Source organism: Archocentrus centrarchus, unplaced genomic scaffold (genome assembly GCF_007364275.1).
Source record: "Archocentrus centrarchus isolate MPI-CPG fArcCen1 unplaced genomic scaffold, fArcCen1 scaffold_181_ctg1, whole genome shotgun sequence".
Lineage (NCBI taxonomy): Eukaryota > Metazoa > Chordata > Actinopteri > Cichliformes > Cichlidae > Archocentrus > Archocentrus centrarchus.
Window position 1 is genome coordinate 1 of NW_022060226.1, and position 26,782 is coordinate 26,782.

At 40.5% G+C, this 26,782-nt stretch overlaps 2 protein-coding genes across 3 annotated transcripts; both read right to left on the reverse strand.

The window, feature by feature from the left end:
• Positions 1-516: 516 nt before the first annotated feature.
• On the reverse strand, positions 517-12,462 carry LOC115775545 (5-hydroxytryptamine receptor 3A-like; the record flags this gene model as incomplete). Its single annotated transcript, XM_030723052.1, has 6 exons — positions 12,423-12,462; positions 11,540-11,700; positions 11,414-11,458; positions 10,279-10,388; positions 773-942; positions 517-677 (listed from the first exon to the last, which is right to left on the reverse strand). Coding segments are annotated over exons 1-6 (687 nt in total), but the record flags the coding sequence as incomplete, so codon positions are not given.
• Positions 12,463-17,364: 4,902 nt separating this feature from the next.
• On the reverse strand, positions 17,365-25,131 carry LOC115775546 (E3 ubiquitin ligase Rnf157-like). Of its 2 annotated transcripts, XM_030723055.1 has the most exons (6): positions 24,979-25,131; positions 24,807-24,869; positions 24,642-24,690; positions 21,686-21,796; positions 20,256-20,290; positions 18,478-18,612 (listed from the first exon to the last, which is right to left on the reverse strand). In XM_030723055.1, the coding sequence occupies exons 1-5, from the start codon at positions 25,108-25,110 to the stop codon at positions 20,256-20,258; spliced, it is 390 nt and encodes a 129-aa protein (XP_030578915.1). In that variant the 5' UTR covers positions 25,111-25,131; the 3' UTR covers positions 18,478-18,612. The 2 variants fall into 2 exon arrangements, with proteins under 2 accessions (XP_030578913.1, XP_030578915.1); XM_030723053.1 differs by lacking the exon at positions 20,256-20,290 and having other exon boundaries at positions 17,365-18,612.
• Between the last annotated feature and the right edge of the window lie 1,651 nt (positions 25,132-26,782).

Sequence of the window (26,782 nt, forward strand, 5' to 3'; positions counted from 1 at the left end):
TCTGTTTCTGTTTCCACGTCTACTTCCTGTCTTACTTTGGCAGTCCTTTGTATCATGTGCTTTGTAGTTAGTTTTGCTTCCCTTGTCTCATAGTTAGATTTAGTTCACCTGTTCTCCCTTGCTGTCTCCAGGCTCCCTAATTACCTGCTGTGTGTATTTATGGCCTCAGTTTTTCTGTTATTTGCTGTGTCCTTCTCTGTGGCTCCCCTCATGATGTGTGCTTCCTCTTCTTTTGTCTCCCCTTTTGTCTCTGAGTTGTTTATTTTTAAATTTGGCTCCAATCTTGCCTTATTTTTTGTATTGTGTGTTTTGGAAGAGAATTCAACATATGAGTTCTGTCTCCTGAATCTTGCATTTGGGTCCAACTCTGCCTGCCACACAGCTGACACGCAGTTCTATTGAGAATAAAATATCACAACATCCCAACTATTTTGGAATTGGGGTTGTAGATATGTATACCTCACATGACATCTCTTTAATTTGCCACCCGTGTTTATCTCTCTTTGTGTTACATACAGTATATATGAGATTTTCCCACTGTCTATTTTCGATGGTGAAATTGACTTTGGAGATGGATAGCTGGAGGAACTCCCACTCTCCCTGCGTCTTCATCACCTCACGGGAAAACTGTGTCGCCCGAGATGAGTTGGAGAAAGGCAAAAGCCTCATTTCATTTACTATGGTGAGAACAGAGAGAACAATTCAGAGCACGAAGCCACTGTGAAAGCATGATAAACTGACAAAAAGCACCAAAACACACATCCTCCCTCACCACAGTGAATCGCAGAGCCGATGGTGATGTTACATTTTTGTGTGTCGAAGGGGAACTTGTGGACATCCATCTTACAGGTGCTGACAATCTTAAGGTCCTCTTCAGAAGTAATGATCCCGTCGTATGATACGTATATGTATGCATTTTGAGGGGAGTCGTCCGTCTGTATCCTGAGATACAAACACACATAATTTTTCTCTTATGCTGCATTTGTAGAGTACCTCACATGATATTTCACACTGATTATGACATGAATTCTGGAGCTCTGCTGTCACAGCAGCGGGATAATGTGTTTGTTTAAAAGTAGTATGAAAGCTTCTGTGTGTACTTTAATAAAAGTGAGCACATAATGAAGGAGCTGACCTTCTAAACAAACACAGGATGGCGCCAGCAAAAATGAAGCAATTGCATTTGATGCTGAGCAACTATAAAGTGCAATTTTATGTTTGCCTTACATTCAATTTAATTTTTAGCAATAGAGTTATCTTAAATTATTCCCGCTGTTTTCCAGTTTCTTTGTATGCTTACCTGTTTTATATTTAGTTTCTTCAAGCAAATTAGTGCTCTTAATCTATGTTTTTTTAATATGATCTCTGATGGAGAATACATTAAATATAATACAGAGTTTATATATATATATATATATATATACATACATACATACAGTGTATCACAAAAGTGAGTACACCCCTCACATTTCTGCATAGTTAAGTATATCTTTTCATAGGACAACACTGACAAAAGTGACACTTTGACACAAAGAAAAGTACCGTATTTTCCGGACTATAGAGCGCACCATACTATAAGCCGCACCTACAAATTTTTTGGAAAAAAACTGGAAACGTACATATATAAGCCGCACCGGGCTATAAGCCGCGTGGTATCTCCGCTGCTCTCGGTTTTCCACAATTACTCGGCACTCAGCAGAGGGGGACAGACAACCCCAAATTTGAGTTATAACAAGTCAATTCACCATTGATTCGTTCCACGCCGAGCTTACGTGCAGCGGCTCTATTTCCCTCCTGTAGTGCCAGGTCGATAGCCCTCAACTTAAAAGCGGCATCATAGGAAGTTCTTTTTGTGGGTTTCCATGATGAGGGAGTTTGAAAAAAATTCTCTTTTGTGCCTGCTGCTAGCACTTGTTGGCGCTTTCTTTCTTTGATTTCCAACTTTGACGTCCCATGATTCATATCCTGCTAAAGAGCCCCCTGGTGGTTAAAGAAAAATCCACAGAAACGCCGCACCGGGCTATAAGCCGCATGGTTTCAAAACGTGGGAAAAAGTAGGCGGCTTATAGTCCGAAAAATACGGTAGTCTGTGTGCAGCTTATATAACAGTGTAAATTTATTCTTCCCTCAAAATAACACAATTGACAGCCATTAATGTCTAAACCAGTGGCAGCAAAAGTGAGTACACCCTTAGTGAAAGGTCCTGAAGTGTCAATATTTTGTGTGGCCACCATTATTTTCCAGAACTGCCTTAGCTCTCCTGGACATGAAGTTTACCAGAGCTTCACAGGTTGCCACTGGAATGCTTTTCCGCTCCTCCATGAGGACATCACGGAGCTGGCGGATATTCGAGACTTTGCGATCCTCCACCTTCTGCTTGAGGATGCCCCAAAGATGTTCTATTGGGTTTAGGTCTGGAGACATGCTTGGCCAGTCCAGCACCTTTACCCTCAGCCTCTTCAATAAAGCAGTGGTTGTCTTAGAGGTGTGTTTGGGGTCATTATCATGCTGGAACACTGCCCTGCGACCCAGTTTCCAGAGGGAGGGGATCATGCTCTGCTTCATTATTTCACAGTACATATTGGAGTTCATGTGTCTCTCAATGAAATGTAACTCCCCAACACCTGCTGCACTCATGCAGCCCCAGACCATGGCATTCCCACCACCATGCTTGACTGTAGGCATGACACACTTATCTTTGTACTCCTCACCTGATTGCCACCACACATGCTTGAGACCATCTGAACCAAACAAATTAATCTTGGTCTCATCAGACCATAGGACATGGTTCCAGGAATCCATGTCCTTTGTTGACATGTCTTCAGCAAACTGTTTGCGGGCTTTCTTGTGTACAGACGTCAGAAGAGGCTTCCTTCAGGGGTGACAGTCATGCAGACCAATTTGATGTAGTGTGGCGGCGTATGGTCTGAGCACTGACAGGCTGACCCCCCACCTCTTCAATCTCTGCAGGAATGCTGACAGCACTCCTGTGTCTATCTTTCAGAGACAGCATTTGGATGCTTCTTTGGATGGACCAACGCGAGGTCTGTTCTGAGTGGACCCTGCTCTTTTAAAACGCTGGATGATCTTGGCCACTGTGCTGCAGCTCAGTTCCAGGGTGCTGGCAATCTACTTGTACCCTTGGCCATCTTCATGTAGCGCAACAATTTGTCCTTTAAGATCCTTAGAGAGTTCTTTGCCATGAGGTGCCATGTTGGAACTTTCAGTGACCAGTATGAGAGAGTGTGAGAGCTGTACTACAAAATTGAACACACCTGCTCCCTATGCACACCTGAGACCTAGTAACACTAACGAGTCACATGACATGGAGGGGAAATGACAAGCAGTGCTCAATTTGGACATTTACGGGTGTAGTCTCTTAGGGGTGTACTCACTTTTGTTGCTGCTGGTTTAGACATTAATGGCTGTATATTGAGTTATTTTGAGGGAAAAATAAATTTACACTGTTATATAGGCTGCACACAGACTACTTTCCTTGGGTCAAAGTGTCATTTTGTGAGTGTTGTCCCATGAAAAGATATACTTAAATATCTGCAGAAATGTGAGGGTGTACTCACTTTTGTGATACACTGTACATATATATCAGGGATCTTCAAATCTAGGCCTCAAGGTCCGGTGTAATGCAGGTTTTAGATGTGTCAACACACCTGAATCAAATGGCTGAATCAAATCCCCAGTATGCAGTCAAGTCTCCAGAGTCCTGCTAATGACTTCTACACTGCTCAAAAAAATAAGGGAACACTTAAATAACACAATATAACTCCAAGTAAATCAAACTTCTGTGAAATCAAACGGTCCACTTTGGAAGAAACACTGATTGACAATCAATTTCACATGCTGTTGTGCAAATGGAATAGGCAACAGATGGAAATTATTGGCAATTAGCAAGACACACTCAATAAGGAGTGGTTCTGCAGGTGGGGACCACAGACCACTTCTCAGTACCTATGCTTTCTGGCTGATTTTTTGGTCACTTTTGAATGTTGGTGTGCTTTCACACTCATGTAGCATGAGACGGACTCTACAACCCACACAAGTGGCATCAGATAGTGCAGTTCATCCAGGATGGCACATCAATGTGAGCTGTGGCAAGAAGGTTTGCTGTGTCTGTCAGCATAGTGTCCAGAGGCTGGAGGTGCTACCAGGAGACAGGCCAGTACACCAGGAGACGTGGAGGAGGCCTGCAAAATGACCTCCAGCAGGCCACAAATGTGCATGTGTCTGCACAGCCGGTTAGAAACCGACTCCATGAGGATGTACGAGGGCCCGACGTCCACAGATGGGGGTTGTGCTCACAGCTCAACACCGTGCAGGACGCTTGGCATTTGCCAGAGTACACCAGGATTGGCAAATTCGCCACTGACGCCCTGTGCTCTTCACAGATGAAAGCAGGTTCACACCGAGCACATGTGACAGATGTGACAGAGTCTGGAGACGCCATGGAGAGCGATCTGCTGCCTCCAACATCCTTCAGCATGACCGTTTGGCAGTGGGTCAGCAATGGTGTGGTGTGGCATTTCTTTGCCACACACAATACTGAGCCTCATTTTGATTGTTTTAAGGACATTACATCAAAGTTGGATCAGCCTGTAGTGTGTTTTCCACTTTAAGTTTGTGTGACTCCAAATCTAGGCTTCCATTGGTTAATAAATTTGATTTCCGTTGATGATTTTTTTTGTCAGCACATTCAACTTTGTACAGAACAAAGTATTCAATGAGATATTTCATTCATTCTGATCTAGAATGTGCTATTTGAGTGTTCCCTTTATTTTTTTGAGAAGTGTGTGTGTGTATATATATATATATATATACCGTATTTTCCGGACTATAAGTCGCACTTTTTTTCATAGTTTGGCTGGGGGTACGACCTATATTCCGGAGCGACTTATATGTGAAATTTATAACACATGAACCAAAATACTCCAGCCACTTGACATCTCCGTGAACTGGAGCTTTAAGGCAGTCTTGCGTAACCTGAGGGCGCAGTGGATGATGGATGGAGAGCACAGCTTAACGGCAAACTGGGAGAATGCGCCACCCAACTTTCCTGGAAGTCATTGGATGATCAAGAAAACATGGGCTTTAGTGACACCGAAAACATCCTGTTTGGGATTCAGAAAGGCCGGAATAATTGGAACTGCAGCTGACGATGAGTCTGACGAAAGCAATACAGAAGAGGAAGCGGCGCTTCATCTACCGACGGAGTGTGCGGAGTTGTTTAGAAGTGACACCGAGGATGAAGAATTAAATGGATTGATGGTTTGGTTAACTTGTTAGTATGTTCTTTATGCTATGGTTATCTGAATAACTGTTAATGTTACGTTACATACCAAACACGTACTCTGTTCGTTGTGCGTCATGTAGCTGAATGTGTTACGTTAGCATAACGTAGGCGTAACCGTGTTCGCCCTGTTCTTTAATCATTATTATTTTAAATTGCCTTTCAAGATGGAATTTCTGCTCTGGGTCTCGGGATTCTATCAAATACCCCCCCCCCCCCCCCCCCCCCCCCCCCCCCCCCCAAAAAAATGCGACTTATAGTCCAGTGCGACTTATATATGTTTTTTTCTTCTTTATTATGCATTTTTTGGCTGGTGCGACTTATACTCCAGAGGCGACTTATAGTCCAAAAAATACGGTATATATATATATATTATATATATATATATATATATATATATATATATATATATATATATATTATTTATATATATATATATATAAAATTCTAGCTCGCCCCCTACGGGCCTGTCTTTTGCCTTCCAAGTTCAGGTCCTCTACCAGAAGCCTGGGAGGTTGAGGGTCCCTGCACTGTATCTTAGCTTTTCCCAGGACTGTGCTCTTCTGGACAGAGATCTCAGGTGTAGTTCAAGGAATCTGCTGGAGCCACTCCCCCAGTTTGGGGGTCACTGCCCTGAGTGTTCTGATTACCAATTCAATTCAATTTTATTTATATAGCACAAAATCACAACACACAGTTGCCTCAAGGCACTTTGTATTGCGGGTAAGACCCTACAATAATACAGAGAAAACCCAACAGTCAAAACGACCCCCTATGAGCAAGCACTTGTCGACAGTGGGAAGAAAAACTCCCTTTTAACAGGAAGAAACCTCCAGCAGAACCAGCTCAGGGAGGGGCAGTCATCTGCCGTGACTAGTTGGGGCTGAGGGGAGAGAGACAGGACAAAAGACATGCTGTAGAAGAGAAACAGAAATTAATAATAATTAATGATTAAATACAGAGTAAAGTATAAACACAGTAAATAAGGTGAATGAAAAGAAACAGTCAATTATGGGAAGCAGCCTAGGCCTATATTAGCATAACTAAGGGGTAGTTCAAGGTCACCTGATCCAGCCCTAACTATAAGCTTGATCATAAAGGAAAGTTTTAACGCCTAATCTTAAAAATAGAGAGGGTGCCTGTCCCCCGAATCCAAGCTAGGAGCTGGTTCCACAGAAGAGGGGCTTGAAAGCTGAAGGCTCTGCCTCCCATTCTACTCCTAAGTATCCGAGGAACCACAAGTAAGCCAGCAGTCTGAGAGTGAAGTGCTCTATTTGGGTGATATGGGACTGTAAGGTCTTTGAGGTAAGATGGGGCCTGATTATTCAAGACCTTGTATATGAGGAGAAGGATTTTAATTCTATTCTAGATTTAACAGGGAGCCAATGAAGAGAAGCCAATATGGGAGAAATATGCTCTCTGTTTCTAGTCCCTGTCAGTACTCTAGCGGCAGCATTTTGGATCAGCTGAAGACTTTTCAGGGAGCTTTTAGGACAGCCTGATAACAATGAATTACAATAGTCCAGCCTAGAAATAATAAATGCATGAATTAGCTTTTCAGCATCAGTCTGAGAAAGGATGTTTCTAATTTTAGAAATATTGCGCAAATGCAAAAAAGTGGTCTTACATATTTGTTTAATATGTGCATTGAAGGACATATCCTGGTCAAAATGACTACAAGATTCCTCACAGTGTTACTGGAGGCAAAGTAATGCCATCCAGAGTAAGTATCGTGGTTTGACACCATTTTTATGAGATTTGTGGGGCCGAGTACAAGAATTTCAGTTTTATCTGAATTTAGAAGCAGGAAATTAGAGGTCATCCATTCCTGCATTTGACCTAATTGATGTGCGTCATCTGGCTTCATTGATAGTAAACGGAGTATCATCTGCATAACAATGAAAATTGATGCAGTGCTTTCTAATAATACTGCCTAAGGGAAGCATGTATAATGTAAATAGAATTGTTCCTAGCACAGAACCCTGTAGAACTCCATAATTACCTAGGTGCCGTTTACACGAGACCGTTTTCATTTTGAAACGGTGTCGTTTTGATGCGTTTCGGCCTTGCGTTTACACGACAACGTGTCGTTTTGATGCGTTTCGCCCTTCTGTTTACACGACAACAGAGTGAAAACGATGTGTTTCAGAAACGGGGTCCAGAGTGGAGCGTTTCAGAAACGCACCGGCTTGCGTTTTCGTGTAAACACTTGAAACCGGGGTGATTTGAAAACGCTCGACTCGCACATGCGCACTATGGTTGCGACGGCCAGTTTTTCGCGCACGCGCAAACTGATAAACAGTACTCGCGGATTCACGAGTGCTTCTTATGCTTTTCTGTGTTTTTACCGTTTTGTAATTCAGCGTTGTGTGCAGCAGCGATCCAACCTCATCATCGGTCCACAAAACCTCTCACATTGGCCGTTTTGTAAGTAATGAACAATTTGCCGCACTACCTACTGTCACTCCACGCATGCGCGTCTTGCGTAAACAAACTTTGCAAAGAGAAAACCAACGCCAACTTGTGGCCTGGCATGGGAACTACATCGTTTTCATCGTTTCACATGTCCTCGTGTAAACGGATCGTTTCTGAAACGCCATCGTGTAAACGAAAGGCTGAAAGCATCAAAACGACACGTTTCCAGTGAAAACGGCTTCGTGTAAACGGCACCTTAGTGTCTGAAGAAACTCCGTTTAAATGAAAAATTGGAGTTATTAGATAAATATGATTCAAACCACTGCACTGCAGCACCTTTAATACTATAGTGTGCTCTAATCTCTGTAATAAAATGTTATGGTCAACATATCAAAAGCTGCACTGAGGTCAACAGGACAAGAAACAGATGAGTCCACTGTCAGAGGCTCTAAGAAGATCATTTGTAACCTTCACTAATGCTTTTGTACTGTGATGAATTCTGAAACCTGACTGAAACTCTTCAAATAAACCGTTCCTCTGCAGATGATCAGTTAGCTGTTTAAACTACTCTTTCAAGAATCTTTGAGAGAAAAGGAAGGTTGGAGATTGGCCTATAATTAGCTAAGACAGCTATTTTCCATGGACAAATGTTATTTGTAAATGTTAATGTACCAGCATTAAGCAGCGCTGAGTTTATCATGTATTTACCAAATTTAAACAGACACAGTTCAAACTGTAAAAATATGTGTTACTGGGCAGCATGGTGGCGTGTTGGTAGTTGATAGTGGGTTCAATTCCACCTTAGCCGGGACTCTTGCTATGTGGAGTTTTATGTTCTCCCTGTGTCTGTATGGGTTTCCGCCCACAATCTGAAGACATGCAGTTACTGGGTTAGGTTAATTGGTCTCTAAATTGCCCACAGGTGTGAATGGTTGTCTGTGTCAGCCCCGCAAAAGGCTGGTGACCTGTACGGGGTGTACCCTGCATTTACTGCCTTGTCAGCTGGGATAGGCTCCAGCTCCCACCACCCGCACACAACCATGAAAAGGATAGGGGGAATTGATTGATCAAAAGATTTTTATTTTTTCATGAACTATAAATGTTTGGTCAATTAGAACATACAATTAGTTCAACTGGAAATGGAGTAGTGCTTACTGAACAGGCTGAGTTAAATGAACTGTTTCATTACTTAAAAAAAATTTAAGCAACGAGTTACCTTGGTTTTTTTAAGTAGATTCAACTTTTCCGGTTTACAGTGCAGTGAGGATGTAAAATATTGTTGAGCTAATCGACCTCACATGGAGCAGAGTTTAGGTAGCTGCTCTGCACTGTGTTGGTACATGGCACTGAAGAGCAAATAATGAAGGAATTAGATCCTAAACTTAGTTACAGCACTTTCAGAAAGACTTCTACTGTAATTAAACTTATTCCCCACTGCTGTGTAATCCATTAAAGTAAATGTAAATGTTACTAAGAAATGATCAGGGAATACTGTTAAGTCTTCAGTTTCTATGCCATATGTCAGGACAAGATCCAGAGTATGATTAAAGTGGTGGGGGGCTCCTTTACATTTTGAGAGAAGAAGCCAATTGAATTAACAATAGATTAAATGTGTTGAGGCTGTCATTTCTCAGCATCTAATGGATGTTTAAAATCACCACTATAATTATTTTATCTGAACTGAGCACTAAATCAGATTAAAAAGCTGAGAAGTCAGACAGAAACTCTGAGTAAGGACAGGTGGGACGATAGATAATAACAAATAAAACAGGTTTGAGTTTCCAATAGGATGGACAAGACAAGAGTCAGGCTTTCAAAAGAAAAAACTTTGTCTGGGTCTGTGATTAATTAATGAGCTGGAATTGAAGATTGCAGCTACTCCTCCTCCTCGACCTGTGCTTCAAGCATTCTGACAGTTACTGTGACTCGGGGGTGTTGATTCATTTAAACTAACATATTCATCCTGCTGTAACCAGGTTTCTGTAAGGCAGAATAAATCAATATGTTGATCAATTATTAACTCATTTACTAATAGGGACTTGGAAGAGAGAGACCTAATGTTTAATAATCCACATTTAATTGACCACTGTTACCTTCACCATCCACATCCTTTCTAGCTCTTCTGAGCCCTATTTATCGAGCTTCTCGTGTTTCTTCTTCCTGGTCTTGCCATCACTTGGTATTGCGACGTCTATCATTACAGTTTTCTTTCTTTGTTTTCTTTCTTTGGTAATTTAAATCCTATTTTATTCACAATACACTTCTCTCAGATGTTGTTGCTCCAGGCCAGGAAAGAGTTTGTCATGTAATGTTTTGCAAAACCAGTGCCAGTATTTTCTATACTTCTGTTTTTATCTAGCTTAAGCAAATAAAATATAAAGTCATTAAATTAGCTTTAGGGGACTTTTGTTAAAGATGGACAGAGCCAGGCTAGCTGATTCCCTCTGGTTTCACCTGAGTTTTATTTATTTATTTATTTTAAAAAGTGTCTCCTTTAAAACCTGTCTGTGTTTGATTTTGTGATAAACAATGCTTAATGGTTGTGTGTGCTGCAGACTCACATCTCATAAATGAAGAGATCTGGTTTCCAGAGGATTTCTCGAGGAATTGTAATGTGGGTAATTCCACAAAAATGAGCAGGGTCCCATGAGATGCGTTCATTATTCCAAATCTGTAGTATGGTTAGATTATCAGAAACGTTAAAGACAGAGATATAAATAAAAGCAATGTGTTCTCATCCCAGTGAGAAAATATTGCCATTCTGTCTACATCCCACTGTTATGTACAAGGTATCCCTTTATGCAGGTCTCTAACGCAGTGGCCTCTGGCAGTTAATGATCACATTTCAGGAGATCATGGTTTGCATATTTTATGTTTTTTCATAAGGTTTGGGCACATGGTTAGGTTTAGGAAAAGATGATGTTAGGGTTAAAATATTTGTCAAAACTTGCATAAATGTTATTCTCCAGTGCTTTAGCAAAGATACTAACAAGAGACAAATAACAAACCATATAAAGATGTGAAGAGTTGTCTAATTATGTAAGAAAATATTTAACATTTGAATAAGCAAAAAAAAAGCAACTGAAATCACAGCAAGTGTTTTTTCTATATCTTGTGGCGTTCCACAGAGGAGTTGTTAAGGTCCACTTTTATTTCAGTTTTGACTTTCCCTATGCTGTTAATGGGCCTGATGGTCATCTACACTGATGATTCAACTTTATTTTCTGTCTCACCAAAAATAGAGGAGATACGAAAGAACTTATAGGTTGAGTTACTTAATATCACAAAATGGGCCAAAATTAATAAAATGGTAGTGAATATTGCCGAAACTAAATGCATGTATTTGCCAGTAGGAATGTTCTGCCTCATGCAGTGGTGCTAAACCTATTTAGAGATGAGATTTTCATTTAGGCGGTTTTTACAATTAAATTACTAGTACTAATGTCTACTCTTATACTATCATTACTATCTTTTTCTTTTTTTTCTCAGTCTGATTATATTGATTATATGTCTCCAAGATGGCTTTGCTGTTTCAAGAAATTCTCAAAAAAGGAAGAAGATGCTGTTTACTGATTTTAGTGTAATGTTGTTTTAAAATGTGTTGTTGTGTATTCTTAATATGGACCCCAAGAAGACTAGCTGTGCTTTGTGTTGCAGTTAATGGGATCTAAAAAACAAACAAACAAATAAACTCACCAGGGTTGCCCAGACGAAGGGAATAAAAGTTTGTGTTTTCTCAATCTGAAAGTAAAAAACACTCATAATCTCAGTACTGGTCACTTTCACTGTAGCATTTAGCTTGTGCCGTAATGCAGCACCTACCACAGCCAGAATGGCATAGAGGATGATGTCCAGCTGCACTATGGTGGGGTGTGTGTAGTCCAGCACAGGCCGGGTCAGTTTAAACACACTGTTATCTGTGGTCAGGTTCAGGTAATCAAGAACATCCTGGTAACTGCATACTTTCTGAGAGGAAGCCACATCTGCAGCAAAACAGTTGTCAGATAAATGGTTTTCCTTAAAATTTTACTTTAAAAATATTTTTCTACTGTTCATTTTTACCTCTTGTGGCAAAAAAATTGGATTTTTTTTTTTATGAGATTTGACAGTACACAGTTTTGCTTAGTTTGCTGCTTTATCAGTTTCTTTTTCTTCGGCGCTTTTAATATTTAATTTAGCTTGTAGTGTCACAATACTGGTTTCATGTTATACATGCAGAAGTTTCATTTTTTTCTTAATCTAGATTTACTGTAAACTCCTGAGCTCCTAACCTTAATAGAATCTAAATGCCCTGCAAGAAAAGCAGCTTTTTGTACTTTTATTATTATAATTAAGTTTATTTTAAAATAAATACATGTTTTGTTATAATAGATTGTCTATGTACACTTTTAAATTTCAGATGTAGTACCAACGGGGAGGCTTCTGGGTTTATAGCCCATTAAATGACGTCTGTTTCACTTTTTTCCTTCCCTTACTTGAATCTCAAGTTTTGCCTTCCATTAGGAAAAATAAAGGGACTCTAATTTGACCATTTTTCAGTACTGTCAGATACTAATATGATATGAAGTAACTATAAGAAGAGTTACAGTAGCAATTACAATAAAATGTTAAAGAATCAGCAAACTGGATGAGAAGCATTTCACTCTGCTGCTAAAAAGTCAACTAATGATATAGAAACATAACTCCAAACAACACAAAGTCTTACCTGTTAAGACGATCAGGATGAGAAAAGCTAAATGCATCATATCTGCAGCTGTGAGTGTGTCTGTGTGTCTCAGCCACTTCCAGAGGAGTATGTGTCCCTGCTGTTATAGCTGCTGTCCTTTGATTCAATCTGAGGAGGGGGGGCTGGGCACAATAAATGACCTCGCTTGCTGCCTGAAATGAGAATAAGCCTCCCATGACTGATGCTGCAATCGGCTGATAGAGGAGAGGAACATAAAGTATATATCAAACACTGCTTTGCTTCTTGGGGCAGGTGAGACTGAGGATAATTGGTTTAGGAGAAGAATAACGAATAATGAAACTGAGATAAAGGCAGGTGGAGGGGCTTTATATCCCTGGGGGCAGATATAATGTGAATTTGCAGGTTGCTGGTGACAAACACATAGTCACTGCTGTAGGTCTTTGAATTGCATAACAGATACTTACTGTAACGCACACAAAGCTGCAAACCTCAAATGAGAAGGTAGAATTCAATTAAAGCGGAACTTGATCACCAAAACAATGTGGTAATGACATTATGAGCACTGCTCCCATTTGAACCCATTTGTTCTCATTGTCATCTCCTGCCAGTCTCACAGTGGCCAGCTGAGCATCAAACCTGATCTATTATTTAGGAAAAAAACGGTCTTTCTGTACAGTAAAGTGAAAGTGACTCTTTTACAGTTTAATGGGCTTGCTGTAATCACACTGGAGGTTATCTTTGCTATTGATAAGACAAAACAAGACAAGACAAGATAACTTTACTGGCATTGTAGACACAGACACACAATGAGACTGGAAGCGCTGCTGAACTTGGTGCATACAAACTATCATACTATTAAAGTCAAAGATTATGAAAAAGAACACAAACAAACAAGCAGAAACCCACCACCACCACACACACAAAAAAGAAGAAAAAAACAGTATGTTCTTACTTAAATACTAACAATAAATAAATAGGTAATAAGTAATAATCCTGTCAACAGTAGCATAGGTAGGTAGTGGAGTAGATGGATGTAGTACAGCTAGATGATAATAATGGAGGGCACTACAGGTAGATTAGCAGTGTTCACTGCTGCAAGTTGATTTTGGGTGTTGAGTAACCTGGTGGCCAATGGGAAGCTGTTTTTCATTCTGCTGGTCCTGTTTTTATGCTTCTGTACCTTCTTCCAGAAGGCAACCATCTAATGAGGTGGTAGCCGGGATGAGAACGGTCCTTTATCAGCCTCTTTGCTCTGGAGTGGTATCAGAAGCTGGCAATGTCCTCGAGAGAGGGGAGATGGCATTTGCAGCATGTGTTTATCTGCTGTGTAGCAGCTGGCACACCACAGAGACTGAGTGTGCCAACACACTCTCTATGGTGGAGCGGTAGAAGGTCAGCAACAGCTTCTCCTCCAGTTTGTTTCTCCTGAGAACTCTCAGGAAGTGGAGTTGCTGTTCATTAGATTATCTGAATTATTGGTTAATTTATTGGTCTGTAAAATCAAAAAAAATTTTCTTCTGATCACTAGTCCAAAACCTTCAGTCAAATGTCTGAATTTTTGCTTGATTAATAACACAGGTACAACTACTGAGCCGTTACTGAAACAACTGTAGATTTTTTTCTGTCAGCAGCACAGTTTATTATTAGTTTCATTTCTACAACCAAACTACTGCATCATCACTTCATAACAAAAAGTTTCTGGGATCAAGAAACCCTGGCTAACCTGTTAGTTAGCTGTACATGTCTGTGTGGAAACTGGATGTTCTCCTGTGCCTGCAAGCCTGGTTACTCTGGTTTCCTCTCACAGTCCAAATACATGCAAGGTAACTGGTGAATCTTAACTGGTCATGAGTGTGCATGGTCCAGACTGACTGGAAACCTCTCCAGGGTTTCCTTGACCTCTTAACCAGTTTCAGCAGGGTTTGTACAAAAGTGATTCTACACAACTTAAACCAGAGTTCTCTCTAATGGCCAGCAGGAGGCCACTGCTCTGCCTGTTAAAAAAAAAAAAAAAAAAGTTATCTGGTTGTAGTGAGGTTTCTCATGTGACATCAAGAGTTGGTCAAGAGTTGGATGCGATTCAACCACTGGTTGCTGAGGAAATGTGTATTCTCTGGCTGGTTGGCAGCAGTTGCAGGAGGTTGCTGGTTCTCGTTGGGAGAAATTGGATGCAAGGAAGATGCTGCTCCAAAAACCTTGTGATTGCTTTGGTTACCTATAGATCTCCACGTTTGTCTGCAAATACTCACTACCAGCCGAACAGCAGTACAACTTGAAAAAGTGCAACACGCTTCATAAGGTGCAATTTTTACTTTGAAGGGAAACGGTCTCCATCTCCAATTTGTTTCGCACTTTTCACAGTTTCACTACATCTCGGAGAATAGCTCGTCAGCGTTTGTTGACAAGTCCTTCAGTTCCATTCAAACTGTGACCACAGCAATATTCTAGCAACCAAAGCAATCATACGGAGGTTGTTGCCAGCAGGTTGTTGAGTACACATTTTTCCTCAGAGGCAGGTGGTTCCACGGGGTCACTGACCAGTGTTACTGGGACTTTAGCAATCATTTTTCCAGTGACTGCCTTTAACTAATTTACATCATGTGGTCACATCTGTAAAAACTCAATAGAAGTCTACAGGAAAATTAGACTGCTTCTCTTTTGATCTGTGGCCTCAGTTAACACTTTCCTAATGAGCTGATGGTCTCACTCCCATGTTTTTAATCTTTATTAATACAACAAGATGTTTATTTTGTACATTATGGTCCCATTCAGAGTGGACAAGGGGCAGTAAGGATGGTTCAAGCTTGTGACTGAGAAGTCACTGCCATATGAGTATGCGGTGTCCACTTTTTCTCAGATTGTTCAGCTTGTTCAGATTTCTGGCGAAAAAGCAACTGGCTTTTTTTTTTTTTTTTGGAGGCTGGCACTATGAACCCAAACTTGACATTTGTCACTGTGTAAATTGTGCAACCTGTTTCAAATCAAAGATGGGCTGGCCTTTGAAGTGTTACGATGCAGTGAAGTGTCAACCAATCATATAATTTTTCTTCAGTTAATATGATTTTAAGCCTCTTTTTTACTTGCCAAAACTTCTATCCCAACTATTAAAATTGTAAATAATTTGTGCGTTACTAGATTGCTGTCTAGGATAGCATTAACTATTTAGTTGGACCCTCCCTTTTAAATATGGTCCAATTCATTTTCAAAACACCAAGATAGCAAAGGGCAAAATGATGAACTCTAGGCCTCAAAACAGAAGCCTATAAATAATCACACTGCGTAGATCTACATCTCTCTCATATAGTACAGCATATGGTCAGGAAGGGTTATATCTGAAGTATGACTGACTGCTTCTACCTTCTCAAGAGAGAATAGTTTATTAGTGTGTGTGTATATTGTAGCATTTTATTGTATTGATGATTGGTTCAATCTGCTAGAAAGTTACAAAGTACACAGATATGGAAACTATTGAAACCAGTGTATCTATGGATACCGAGAACATTCCCATGAGAGGACCTGGGTCATGTTTAAAGCTACATTTTGTGTCCTTTTTTGGTCAAGTGGGGACTGTGGCAAGCAACGTAAACACAAAACTGACCTAATTTCAGTTTATATCAAGTTCTTATGTCCTGGCAAACAATTGCACACCTTGGTAGTAAACACGGTCATTTGACTGTAATTATCTTCTCCATCTCCAACTAAATGGCATTACCATTGCCATACCATGGTGAAAAGGCATGAAATGAACAGCCCCTGGAGTTCCCCATATTGGCTACTAAAGCTAATGGGAGTAATATGGAGGACTACTACCATACCACAATCAGAATAGCAGTGCAAGATCTGTTTTACGTCAGCAGCGATGGAAATAAAGGAGCTGAAAATTACATAAATCTGTTGATTTGTGCAGCTACAACTAAACAGATAAAATTCTTTTTTTTCTGTTTTTTGGGGGATTGACTTCTTCACTTCACTGCAAGGGGCACTACATTTAGCTACTGCTGATTGCTGGCGTGTCGAAAGTACGATAGCACTAAAATATATATATATATTCCACTCGCATGTATGTATTTTTATGCTGTGTGGGAATTGTGCCAAATTTTAGCTGTGAGAAGTTTTTACTGTTGAGTCTGAATTCTCTTCTGGGAGAATAAAGCATACCAAAGTTTGAAAAATGAGTGTAAAATGAGTGCGAGGGGCAATTTTCAGTGTCAGTGACCATATTGGGAAACATCTCAGAGAAGCGTTTCATGCTCAGGGACACAAACCAAAACACAGCATAGCACTGATTAATGAATCCTTCACTTTTAACTCAACAGAAAATCACTCTTGTAAGTTTAGTTGCAAAAACTTTATTGTCTGTTCAAAGTCTTCTTTGACATTTTCACTCTAGAAAAGTGGGGTCTTGCAGACTTGGGACCCATCCCTTTGATATCATACTGCGACTGGTGCCGTAATACAGCTTCATTAACACATTCGGACTGTGATCATGTGACTGTTTGCAGCTTGGTTATAGTAGTGCAGTAGTCCTGACCTTAACAGCCAAGGGAATAGGGTGCCAGAAACTGATATATAACACTACAGAAGAATATGGTACTGCTTTATGCGTGTGCAGTGATCCATCAAGTCTACAGTAGGGTGCGGGCTGACCTAGACTAACATGCTTACTCTACTGTCGCCTCATGCACCGCCGAGTGTGTCGTCTAGGAATCAGCTAATAGTGCATTAAATGTTGATATCGTCCCTTTTCAATTATTCATAACGTGTGTAAACCTTTACAAATTTTTCACATATTTTCATCCACATTCTAATAAACAACACAGTGTTCTGCAACAACTTAAAACACAGAAACAACAGGTGAGATATGCATTAAAGTGTATCTCACGACTAAAAGCTTCACAAACAGGAAGAAACAGGCTCAAGGGGATGATACAAACTGGGAAGCATGACGATGAACAAAAAGTGTGGGCTAAGTCTTCACTGTATGATGCCTGTGTCACAAGAAATCCCTTTACAATGGCAACACTGAAATAAAAAATAACAAACACACTGAAGGGTCTGAATATGACCGGGCAGTGCAAACAGTTTTGCCACTGTTTGAACCGCAAACAGGCATCCTAGTGCAGGAAAAGGAGATGCAGTGTCTTTATTGCTCGGTGGTACTTGTTGATTTCAATACTATAATACTGACATGCTAAAATGGAGCTTCAGATGGAGAGGGTGGCAATGATGTGTGTGTCAAAGTTTGTGTTTGATTCCAGTTAGGTGACATTTCAGATGTCACGTACATTCCCCCTTTCTAAGAGATTATCGTCCTACATTCTGTGTGGCATCTTTTTTTTTTCTCCAGTCCATCTCTGTTCATTTTGGCCACCATACCTTGGCTCATCGACCGCCGTATGAGTCTGACCACTTCTGAATTGACATTCAGCACAGGTGTGTCAAAAGCAAGGCGAAAATGAGAGGAAAACTCGGAAAAGCTGCATGCGAAGTCGAGACAGGAGCTCCCTGATGAGAAGAGAGGGGTCAGCACTTTCTAGTTCAGTAAGGTAAGGTAGTCCGGTGTCAGCCGACTTTTAGCGTCAAAGTGTCCGACCACTCGTTAGGCATACAGTTTACAACAGAGAAGGAGAAGTACGCTAGTAATAAATCCGATTGCCGATCACAGTAGCCCCTGACTGTTTAGCTGGTAATAGGAAGAAGGGGAAAAAGAGAGAAGAGGAGCAGCATATATTTTTCTAAAGATAGTGTCACAATACACAGCTCTCATTAAACCTACAGGCAATAAATAATAACGTAGCAGTAGGCTAATCATTCCCACAACAAGTTAGGTCACAGACAAGAAAACAAGGAAACTCCTGCGAGATAAAAGTGCACAGACAATGGAGAGGTGATTCCTCTTTCCTCCTCATTCCACTCAAGAATCAATCCAAGAAATGTTGAGACAGATGGGGACGTGAGTCCCTGTTCAGCGAGGACAGTATCCAGCGTTGCAGCACTATGGCAGGGTTAAGAAGAGCTGACTGGATGGGTAAGTTTAGATTGGGGTGTGTTTTTATGTGTTACACAATGAGTGGTCCGCGGCGGGGATGTTTAGGACTCTGGCCGTCCCTGCTCTCTGCCCCCTGCTCCTCCAGGTTCATATTGCTGGTGGAGTTGTGGTGGGGGAGGGGCTCCAAAACAGGCCTGTAGCCCCCGAGGTACAATAGGTCTGAATGAGAGAAGACAGAGAACATGAAGATGGTTATAACCAGTTTTTCCAGATATCGCAGACAAACTGTAATTTATCAGTTAAACTTTATATGCAGATACCAATAAACCCACAGTACTGTGCAAAAGTCTCAACCCACCCCTCATTTCTTTTTATTTTGCAAGAAAAAAAATGGGAAATGGGTGCAGTGATTTATTGAAATGTACAAACATATACAGAAATACAGTATTTTAGTTTTCCAGGCTTCTTGAGGGACATTCAAAGCTCTTCTTTGGATGTTGCCTTTTGTTCCATTCTCTGTTGAGATGATCCCACACTGCTTCAACAATGTTGAGATTTGGACACTGGGGAGGCCAATCCATGACTGCTGCGTTCCATTGTGTGTTCTTCAATTCTATTCACTATCTTCATTCTGAAAAATGAAGATAATGCTAATCTGATGCTTTCCAGGTGGTACTGCATGGTGGATGGTACTTTCCTACATTCACAATTCCATCAATTTTGACAAGATCTCTAACACCACTGGCTGAAATGCAGCCCCAAATAATGAGTGGTACAAGGACTGGACTGAAAGTGAGTGAAAAGAAAACAGCTAATGCCCAAAGAAAAAAATTTGAAAGACCTTCAGAAAGCCTGAAGACCACTTTAAAAACGACATGAAAGTCTGGCTCCTTGGAAGCAAAATATCAAGAAATGAGGGGGTGACTTTTGCACAGTGCCATGTATTACATGTGGTTGACTTCTTTATTAAAACCGTATGAGTTTATGTGGTTACATTGTAGTTAGAAGTTCTTGTTCTGTACAAGATAAGGAGGGTTTTTTGCCTCCAGTACTCTAGATATCTTAGTATTAAAACAGACTTGGCAACTCAACCGGGGATATATTCTGAAGGATTTCATGATTAAAGACAAAGTGAGAGCATTTTTCTAATTCCTTTTTTTAGTATTTACATATTTAAAATGTTCTCTTTTCAGAAAAAAAGAGGTGTTGCTGGATTTGCAGACCAAGAGCAAAGTTATCATCCTCTTTTTTGTTATAAGGACATTTATTGTAATAACAAGCAATAACCATTAAAATGATGACCTATTTCAAAAAAGAACAGAGATAACTGAGGTATAACCTTACAATGGAATAATATTTTCTTCCTTCTTTTCAAGTTATTTTATCTAAAACACAATTAAATGATGAACATTTTATTCTGTTTTTATATTGAAGTTTGACCAAGATAATAAATTCATTGCTCAGTGGGTCCCAGTAACACATTTTGTGCTATTCCTCATTTAAAAAAAAAAAAAGCTACACACACAAAGATAGAATAATTTATATCTGTACGTCATAATCAGTGGAAATGTGAACAGATAGAAACACAACTGAATGGACTCATATCTACTGAACTGTTGGAAAATGGAAAAAAAACAAAATCAAAAAAACTTCAGACTCCCATTTTCTTTTTAACTAACACATAAAAAATGCTTCTCACTTTCAAAGATTTGATTTGATGATGAAAGTGATGCTGCATGAAAAATCAACAAGTAAAATAACAACAAAAGAAATGTGATTGTTACAGTGCATAAATACAGGATTACAAATCCCCAAAATTGAGACCCTTGAGTCTGATCGACCATCTAACCACATCTCCATACCTAGTCCTCAATGTGCACTGGGCACGACTCCTCATCTGTCCATCCGAAAGAAAGCGAAAGAAGGAAAAAAGACAGAGAAGAAGAAAGAGGTGGGAAGGAAAAATGTCCAGGAAAAGACAGCAGAGAATGTGAAGAATGACGGGGAGTAAAAAGGAGAGAAACAGAGAGATAACAGAACACTTTTACGACACAGGAATAGAAAACATGTCACGACATCCACTATAAAACGCAAACGGGGTCAAGTGGATTCAAGGAAATGAAGGGAATCTCAGGGTTTAAAGGGGGGTGAGGGGGAAAGCTACAAGAATGATGCAGAGCTAAAGGATGTGAAGAAAGTTTGAACACAAAATGATAAAACTTGGTTGCTGATGAGCTAAACTAACACTCTGGAGTCTGTCTATTTACTGGTGAAGTGAATAGTGAATTGTTTTATTTTAGAAACAAGCTGAGAGAATTACTGCAAGGATTTTATATGAAGCTTCTGCCATATGTTGCATTTGTATTTGTATAAATAATGAAACAATAGTTTTACATTTCAGCAATTTAACAATATTTTAATATAATATCAACTGTTTTGATGACTTTTTAAAGGTACCTGTGTACCTGTGCATTAATCTTGGGTTTCTGGCAGGTTTATACTTTGTAAAAATGACAAAGAGACGGGGTTTATAGATGAATTTGTGCTTAAACAGTGTACAATGAATGTGGAATAAAGATATGGTACGAAAAAAGAACCAGGACTCCAAAGGTTGGCCACAATTTACAAGCATTGGTCGCCAAGAACAAAACTGACACCTTTAGCTCTCATCGCAGTAACCCACCCTGTGTGGCGAAGCAGAGAGGGACAGGGAAGGACAGGAGGGAAGATGGAGGGTGTGAAAATGAGTTGCAGATGTTTGGCAAAGCGGCGCGGAGCTGGCAGACACTGAACATGAACTTCAACTTTTGGGAAGGGCCAGATTGTTTCTCTCTCACACACTCGCACGAAAGCACAGCATGCAGAAATCACTCATCAGTCGCACAGTGAGATGCACTCAGACACGCCCACACAAACACACCGGGGCTTCAGCTAAAGGGGGGAGGAGGGAGAGAGTGGACGGCTAACTGCTACTGAAAAAAAAAAAAAAAAAAAGCAATGAAGCACCACAACACCAAAGGGTAGGGATGAAGAGAAGAAGGAAGGCTCCGAATCTTCATGCTGGGCAAAAACGCTACAAAAGTTCATCTAAAAATAATGTTGAAAAACCTAACTGCTTCTTCCTAGCTTTAATTCACATTGGCATGTTAGCAGAGCAAGCTAATGCACCAGAAGTCCTCTGACAGATATCTCTCCTCGCTTTTCCTCTCCTCATGTATCTCTCCTCATCCCCCCTCCCTACACTGTCAGTCCTCAGCTCTCATTGGTCCATGTTCGGGAGGTTGCCACTCACCGGCGAAACGGCTGTTGGGAGCCTGCTCATTATCCAACCCCAAAGAGGGCGTGTCACAGAGGGCGACGCCCTGATTGTTATTGGCCAACTCTGGACACCTGCTCCGCCCACCTGCAAGCGAGGGCAAAGGTCAAACAAGAGCAGCCAGGCACAGCGGGGGCAGGAGGAGGAAGAGGAGGAGGAGGAGGAGAAGGTGGGACAGGCGAGGGGGTGAGAGAGGGAGGAAGGGGGAAGGGTGTCAGAAATGGCCATGCTAGAATGGCAATAATAGAATAATAATTGATCAAATATTTGCACATTTGATCAATTTGAGTCTCTAAGATCAAGTTTATAGGAAGCCTGTGAAGCTGTTCAGTATTTTCCTTTATTTGGCCTTCAGCTTAATGCAGCTGAATATAAAAATTATAATCCCGTGATTCTCACAAAGTGGAGCAAACATGAGCATGTCCAGCTGAAAAAAATGCGACTAGTGAAGAAACTTTAATAAAGCAAAGGAGTTCTGACTCTTGAAAAGCTTCATATGCAAAATTTAATGAGACAGAACAAGAAAATGCTGCACAGCCTCATAATAAAACTGATTGTTTATTTATCAATGCAGCAGGGGAGGTCCGACTATTTTGCCTAAAAACAAGCTTTTTCACTTGCATAATAATTTGTTATTGGTGGATAAAACCTATTTAGATTCACATGCATGGTAGAAATGAAAATGTTGAAAATAAAATGTGTATTTGTTAATAAGAAAAGGTCCTATAGGAGTGTCAAACTAATGATAACTTAGTACTAACACTGTGAGATGACTTACATTTGTCATCTGTCAAAATGTTGCCATTCTGTCGTGTCACAGCTCATCAGAGCGGTCAAATTCTATATCCCCAGCCGACTAACATGAAGAACTTTTTTATCAGCGCGATGGTTTCAAATGGTAGGGCGTTTAATTTGATGATATCTTCAGGCCTATCTTTTTATCTCATTCATAAACTGCATCATATTTGATTTCCAGATGTATTTACAGTAGAGTACATTACTGTGGTGATGATGACAGCACATACCATCTTCATAGTTTAATTACATCTTATCTTTCAAATTGCTTTTATTTCTTTAGCTTTGACTACCCAACATGTTCTTCTGCTCCTTATATAAATTTCTTTGTTTATATAAGTAAAAAAAATAATAATTCTTACATGCAGACTGTAGCAAACAAACTTGAGGTTTTGGTGTTTTTTTAATCTTATTAATTAAGTACACTGACAAATGAAATGAAAAAATAAATAGGAATTGTATGGAATATGACTCTTCCGCCTTTTCCAGCATGGCCAGATAATAAATACTGAGATGTTTCATATGTGTAAGTGCCTCATGCCTGCAGCAAGCCTGCTTGTGTGCAGTGTGCAGTGTGTATGTGTATGTGTGCTAATAAGGAGGAAGTGATGGGTGAATGATTGGCAGCTCAGCACAGAGACATAAACAGGGCACATTCAGAAGCTGTCTGGCAGCGCTGGTGCAGATGCACACGTGTGCGTGCAAACATACATCCTACAGCGCGTGTGCTCATTCACAGTCTGTCAGACAGCACAGGTCCGCTCATCTCCTAAAAACTGAAAGGTCATTCAGTAACTCGCTGGTACTCAGATTGTTTCAGTCTGGCCCGAGGTGTCACCACACACACACACACACACACACACACACACACACACACACACACACACACACACACACACACAATTTACATATTCACATTCAAACTGTTGTCTAATGAAAGGTGGCCTTGTTATGTTTGCTTCAAGCCTTACTGGTAATGGATGCCCACACACTGCACACCACAACACTTTATTTAGCACTATTTCGCACTTGCTTTCTCTCACTCTCTCTCTTGCACGTACGCACGCGCACGCACACACACACACACACACACAGACACACACACACAGGAGCAGTGCAGGTGGAGCATGTTTCATAATGCAGGCAGCAAGACTTAAAGAGCAAAAATACATGCATTTTACACTTAGACCAACAGTAAGTACACAACCATTCATATAAAAGTGAAAATCATGCAGACACAAGTCAGTAGCCTGGTATGCAGCAAAACCTGAATCTGATCAACAAAGGATGACTCTAGAGGCTCATTTCCTATTGAGAATCAAAGGATGCTCTGATTGATCGGAATATTTATAACAAATGACCAGCCATATTTAATATGCGGTATGGTACACATTTCAAAGAATGTATTACCTTGCACAGGGGGCAAAACTGGCTCTATGACACAAGAACTATGAAATTTATGTCACCCTAAAACAGTACAAGCTTCAGCTGGATGATGTAAATAATGCTCATATTTTTCTTAATGTGTCTGCTTTTCTTTGACTAATCTAACTGTGGGATCTACCTGCCTATCTAGAAATTATGCATCCTACAAATCTACTGAGACACCTTCACGGACTTTTTCTTAACCAAAACATGGATGTAAGAAATTTTAGATTATCACTGCACAAAAATCAGTAAATGTAAAATATTGACTACAAAAATTAGTAACTATATCTAGGGCTTATAAGGCTTAATCAAAGCGTCCTTAGTGAAAAAATTCTGGTGTGTCATTTATTTCAGTTGTTTTGGTCTCATGAGCTCAGCCATCACTGTGCAGAAGATCAGATTCCTTTTGCAGACACGCTGCATGAGAAGTCATTCACTCTCGTACAGATGCAGCATGCTGTGGTGTTTTTGGCTAAAATTACAAGCATTCTGAAAGGGACTGCCCCATCTAGAGGACAGTTGTTAACATACATAGGGCTCCTTTATTTTGAAAGGGTTGGTATCACATAGCCATGATACAACCAGATTTGCTATATATGTCCTCCGCATTAAAAGATAGTATCTCCTTTTTTCTCATAGCCTGAGATAACAAATGCAAAGTGAGATGATTTGTTATTGGTGAAAGATGACGGGTGGTTACTATAGTTACCTTTCCCATTAGATGGAGAGGAGCAATCCTCTTCAGTGACATCATTTCCCTGATGAAAACAGGAAAAAAAAAAAAAAAGCTCTGTAAAACTTTATAATAGGTAGCTAAATTTATAAAATAAGCAGTAATCACAGCCTGCTCAGCGAGCATCAGTGTGTTAGTCACCTCTGAGTCCTGCTCCTCTACAGCCACTGAGTAGTTTTGTTCCTTTGGCTCTTTAGCAAAATCCTGTGAAAAAGAAAACAACCCAGGGGAAACAATCTCATGATGAGATGACAAATTTATTTAAAATTGCATGATTGTGCAGCTACTTCATCCTCCATTCCTCCATCCTCACCCTGTCCTGCTGTGACGGTCTTCGGTTCTCCATGGGGGCGTCCTGGTTCTCCTCGCAGTCTACATCTCCCCCCTCGTCCCCCCCGGGTTCGCCTTCGGCCCCGGCCAGGTAGGACCCTGACATGGAGGACATGGTGTCAGTGCTGATGTGGGAGTGCTGGAGTGGGACGAGGCCATGGACATCACTGACTGGGCCAGGCTGATGCTCACTGGGTCTGGCAGACAGACGGAGACACACATCACGGTCCGACTTGGGGGGGGTTTGGATGTTTGTTTGTTTTTGTTTTTAGGCTGCCAGGTTGGAAAAACAACTGGGCCCTACGTCCAAATATTATCAATGGCAAAAACGTAAATAGTGCCTTGCAAAAATCATTCCAGCTGGAATAACAGTCCTTGCTTTCTAGGTTGAGCTGCAAAGCCACTCGGTAGATTTCCCATAAAATCTGATTTAGTGGCACAAACACAAAATGCTGAGGTGGAAAAAACCTCTGATTTATTTATGCTAAAAGCCTCCACTGAGTGCCTTGAGCTCCCTACATTTAGCTTTCATGCAAAATTCCTGAGATACTGAACACCATTTTGAGGAAAATGGTTTTCCTGGCTGGATACAGCAGCTGAAACCAACATCTTATACTCAACTTAGAGTAATCAAAAAAAAAAAAAAAAAGTATAGCAACAGCACTATACCATACAAGCTCCTCTAAAAATGAGAATACTACAGCTGTTGAAGATGAGGAAAGAGCTGATAAAAGGGCAGCTTTTACAACTTTATTCAGGTGTGAAAGGACAACTGTTATGACCCAGGTCATAATTAATTTTGTTTATTGTGTTCGCACCTCCATACCTGGAGGTGGTGCTGTTAATTTTTTCTCTTCTGTGTTTTGTTTATGTAGCTCCAGGTGTTAGCTGACCATTGGTTGAGACTAAAGAATGCCAGCTATAAATTGGTACCTGTCAAGACTGGCCCCACCCCTCTGCCGTCTTCCTGTTCCTAACAAGCCTGTGTTTTTCAAAACTCTGTATTGCGTGGTGCTTCTGTGTCAGTTTCTGGAAGAGCCAGACTAGTGATCTTTGCATATATTGTAGATATTGTAAATACCTTTGTCCTAATATAATTTATATGGTAGCTGTAGGGGTGGGAAGCCTTTTTCTTTTAGTATCTTTTCTCCTGTTTTGCTAGGGAGGCAGGTAGGGAGGCCTGTGTTTTCTTTTGTTTTTTTTCTATGATGGTAGGTAAGTTAGTTGTGTTTTCTTTTCTAGAATATTTTGTTTGTTGTTTTGGGCTGTGCCCACCTGAAGTGATCTACCTGCAGAATATAAATAACTATCCTGTTTGGGACTGTGAACCTTGTTGTGGCACTGGTTCTTCTTGGGAGCAGGGGAGTCACTTTTGTGTTGCGCTCTGGGTTCCCCTAGGCCAGGGTGTAACATAAATGGGGGCTTGTCCAGGATCATTAGGACTTTATTTTGGATATTTTTATGGAGACTAAACATTGTTTTGTTTTTGGTGGGTGAGTGAGTGATGGTTTAAGGTGTTCACTGTGACTGAGCAAACTCCCTTTAGTAAGTGTGTTTCAGCTGAAGGTGAAGCTATAGAATGAAAAAAGATGGGCGTAGCCATTGTGATGGTCACCATCATCATCACTCTTTTGGTATTTTAAAAATCAGACGTGTTGAGGGAGGAATGGATCTGACTGAGAAACTGAGGGACACTTCATATTCATTAGCCAGTGAGCTGTCAATCACATGGTAACATTGTCTTTGATGAAAAAGGCGACCATAATATGTATTAAGTAAGATGTGAA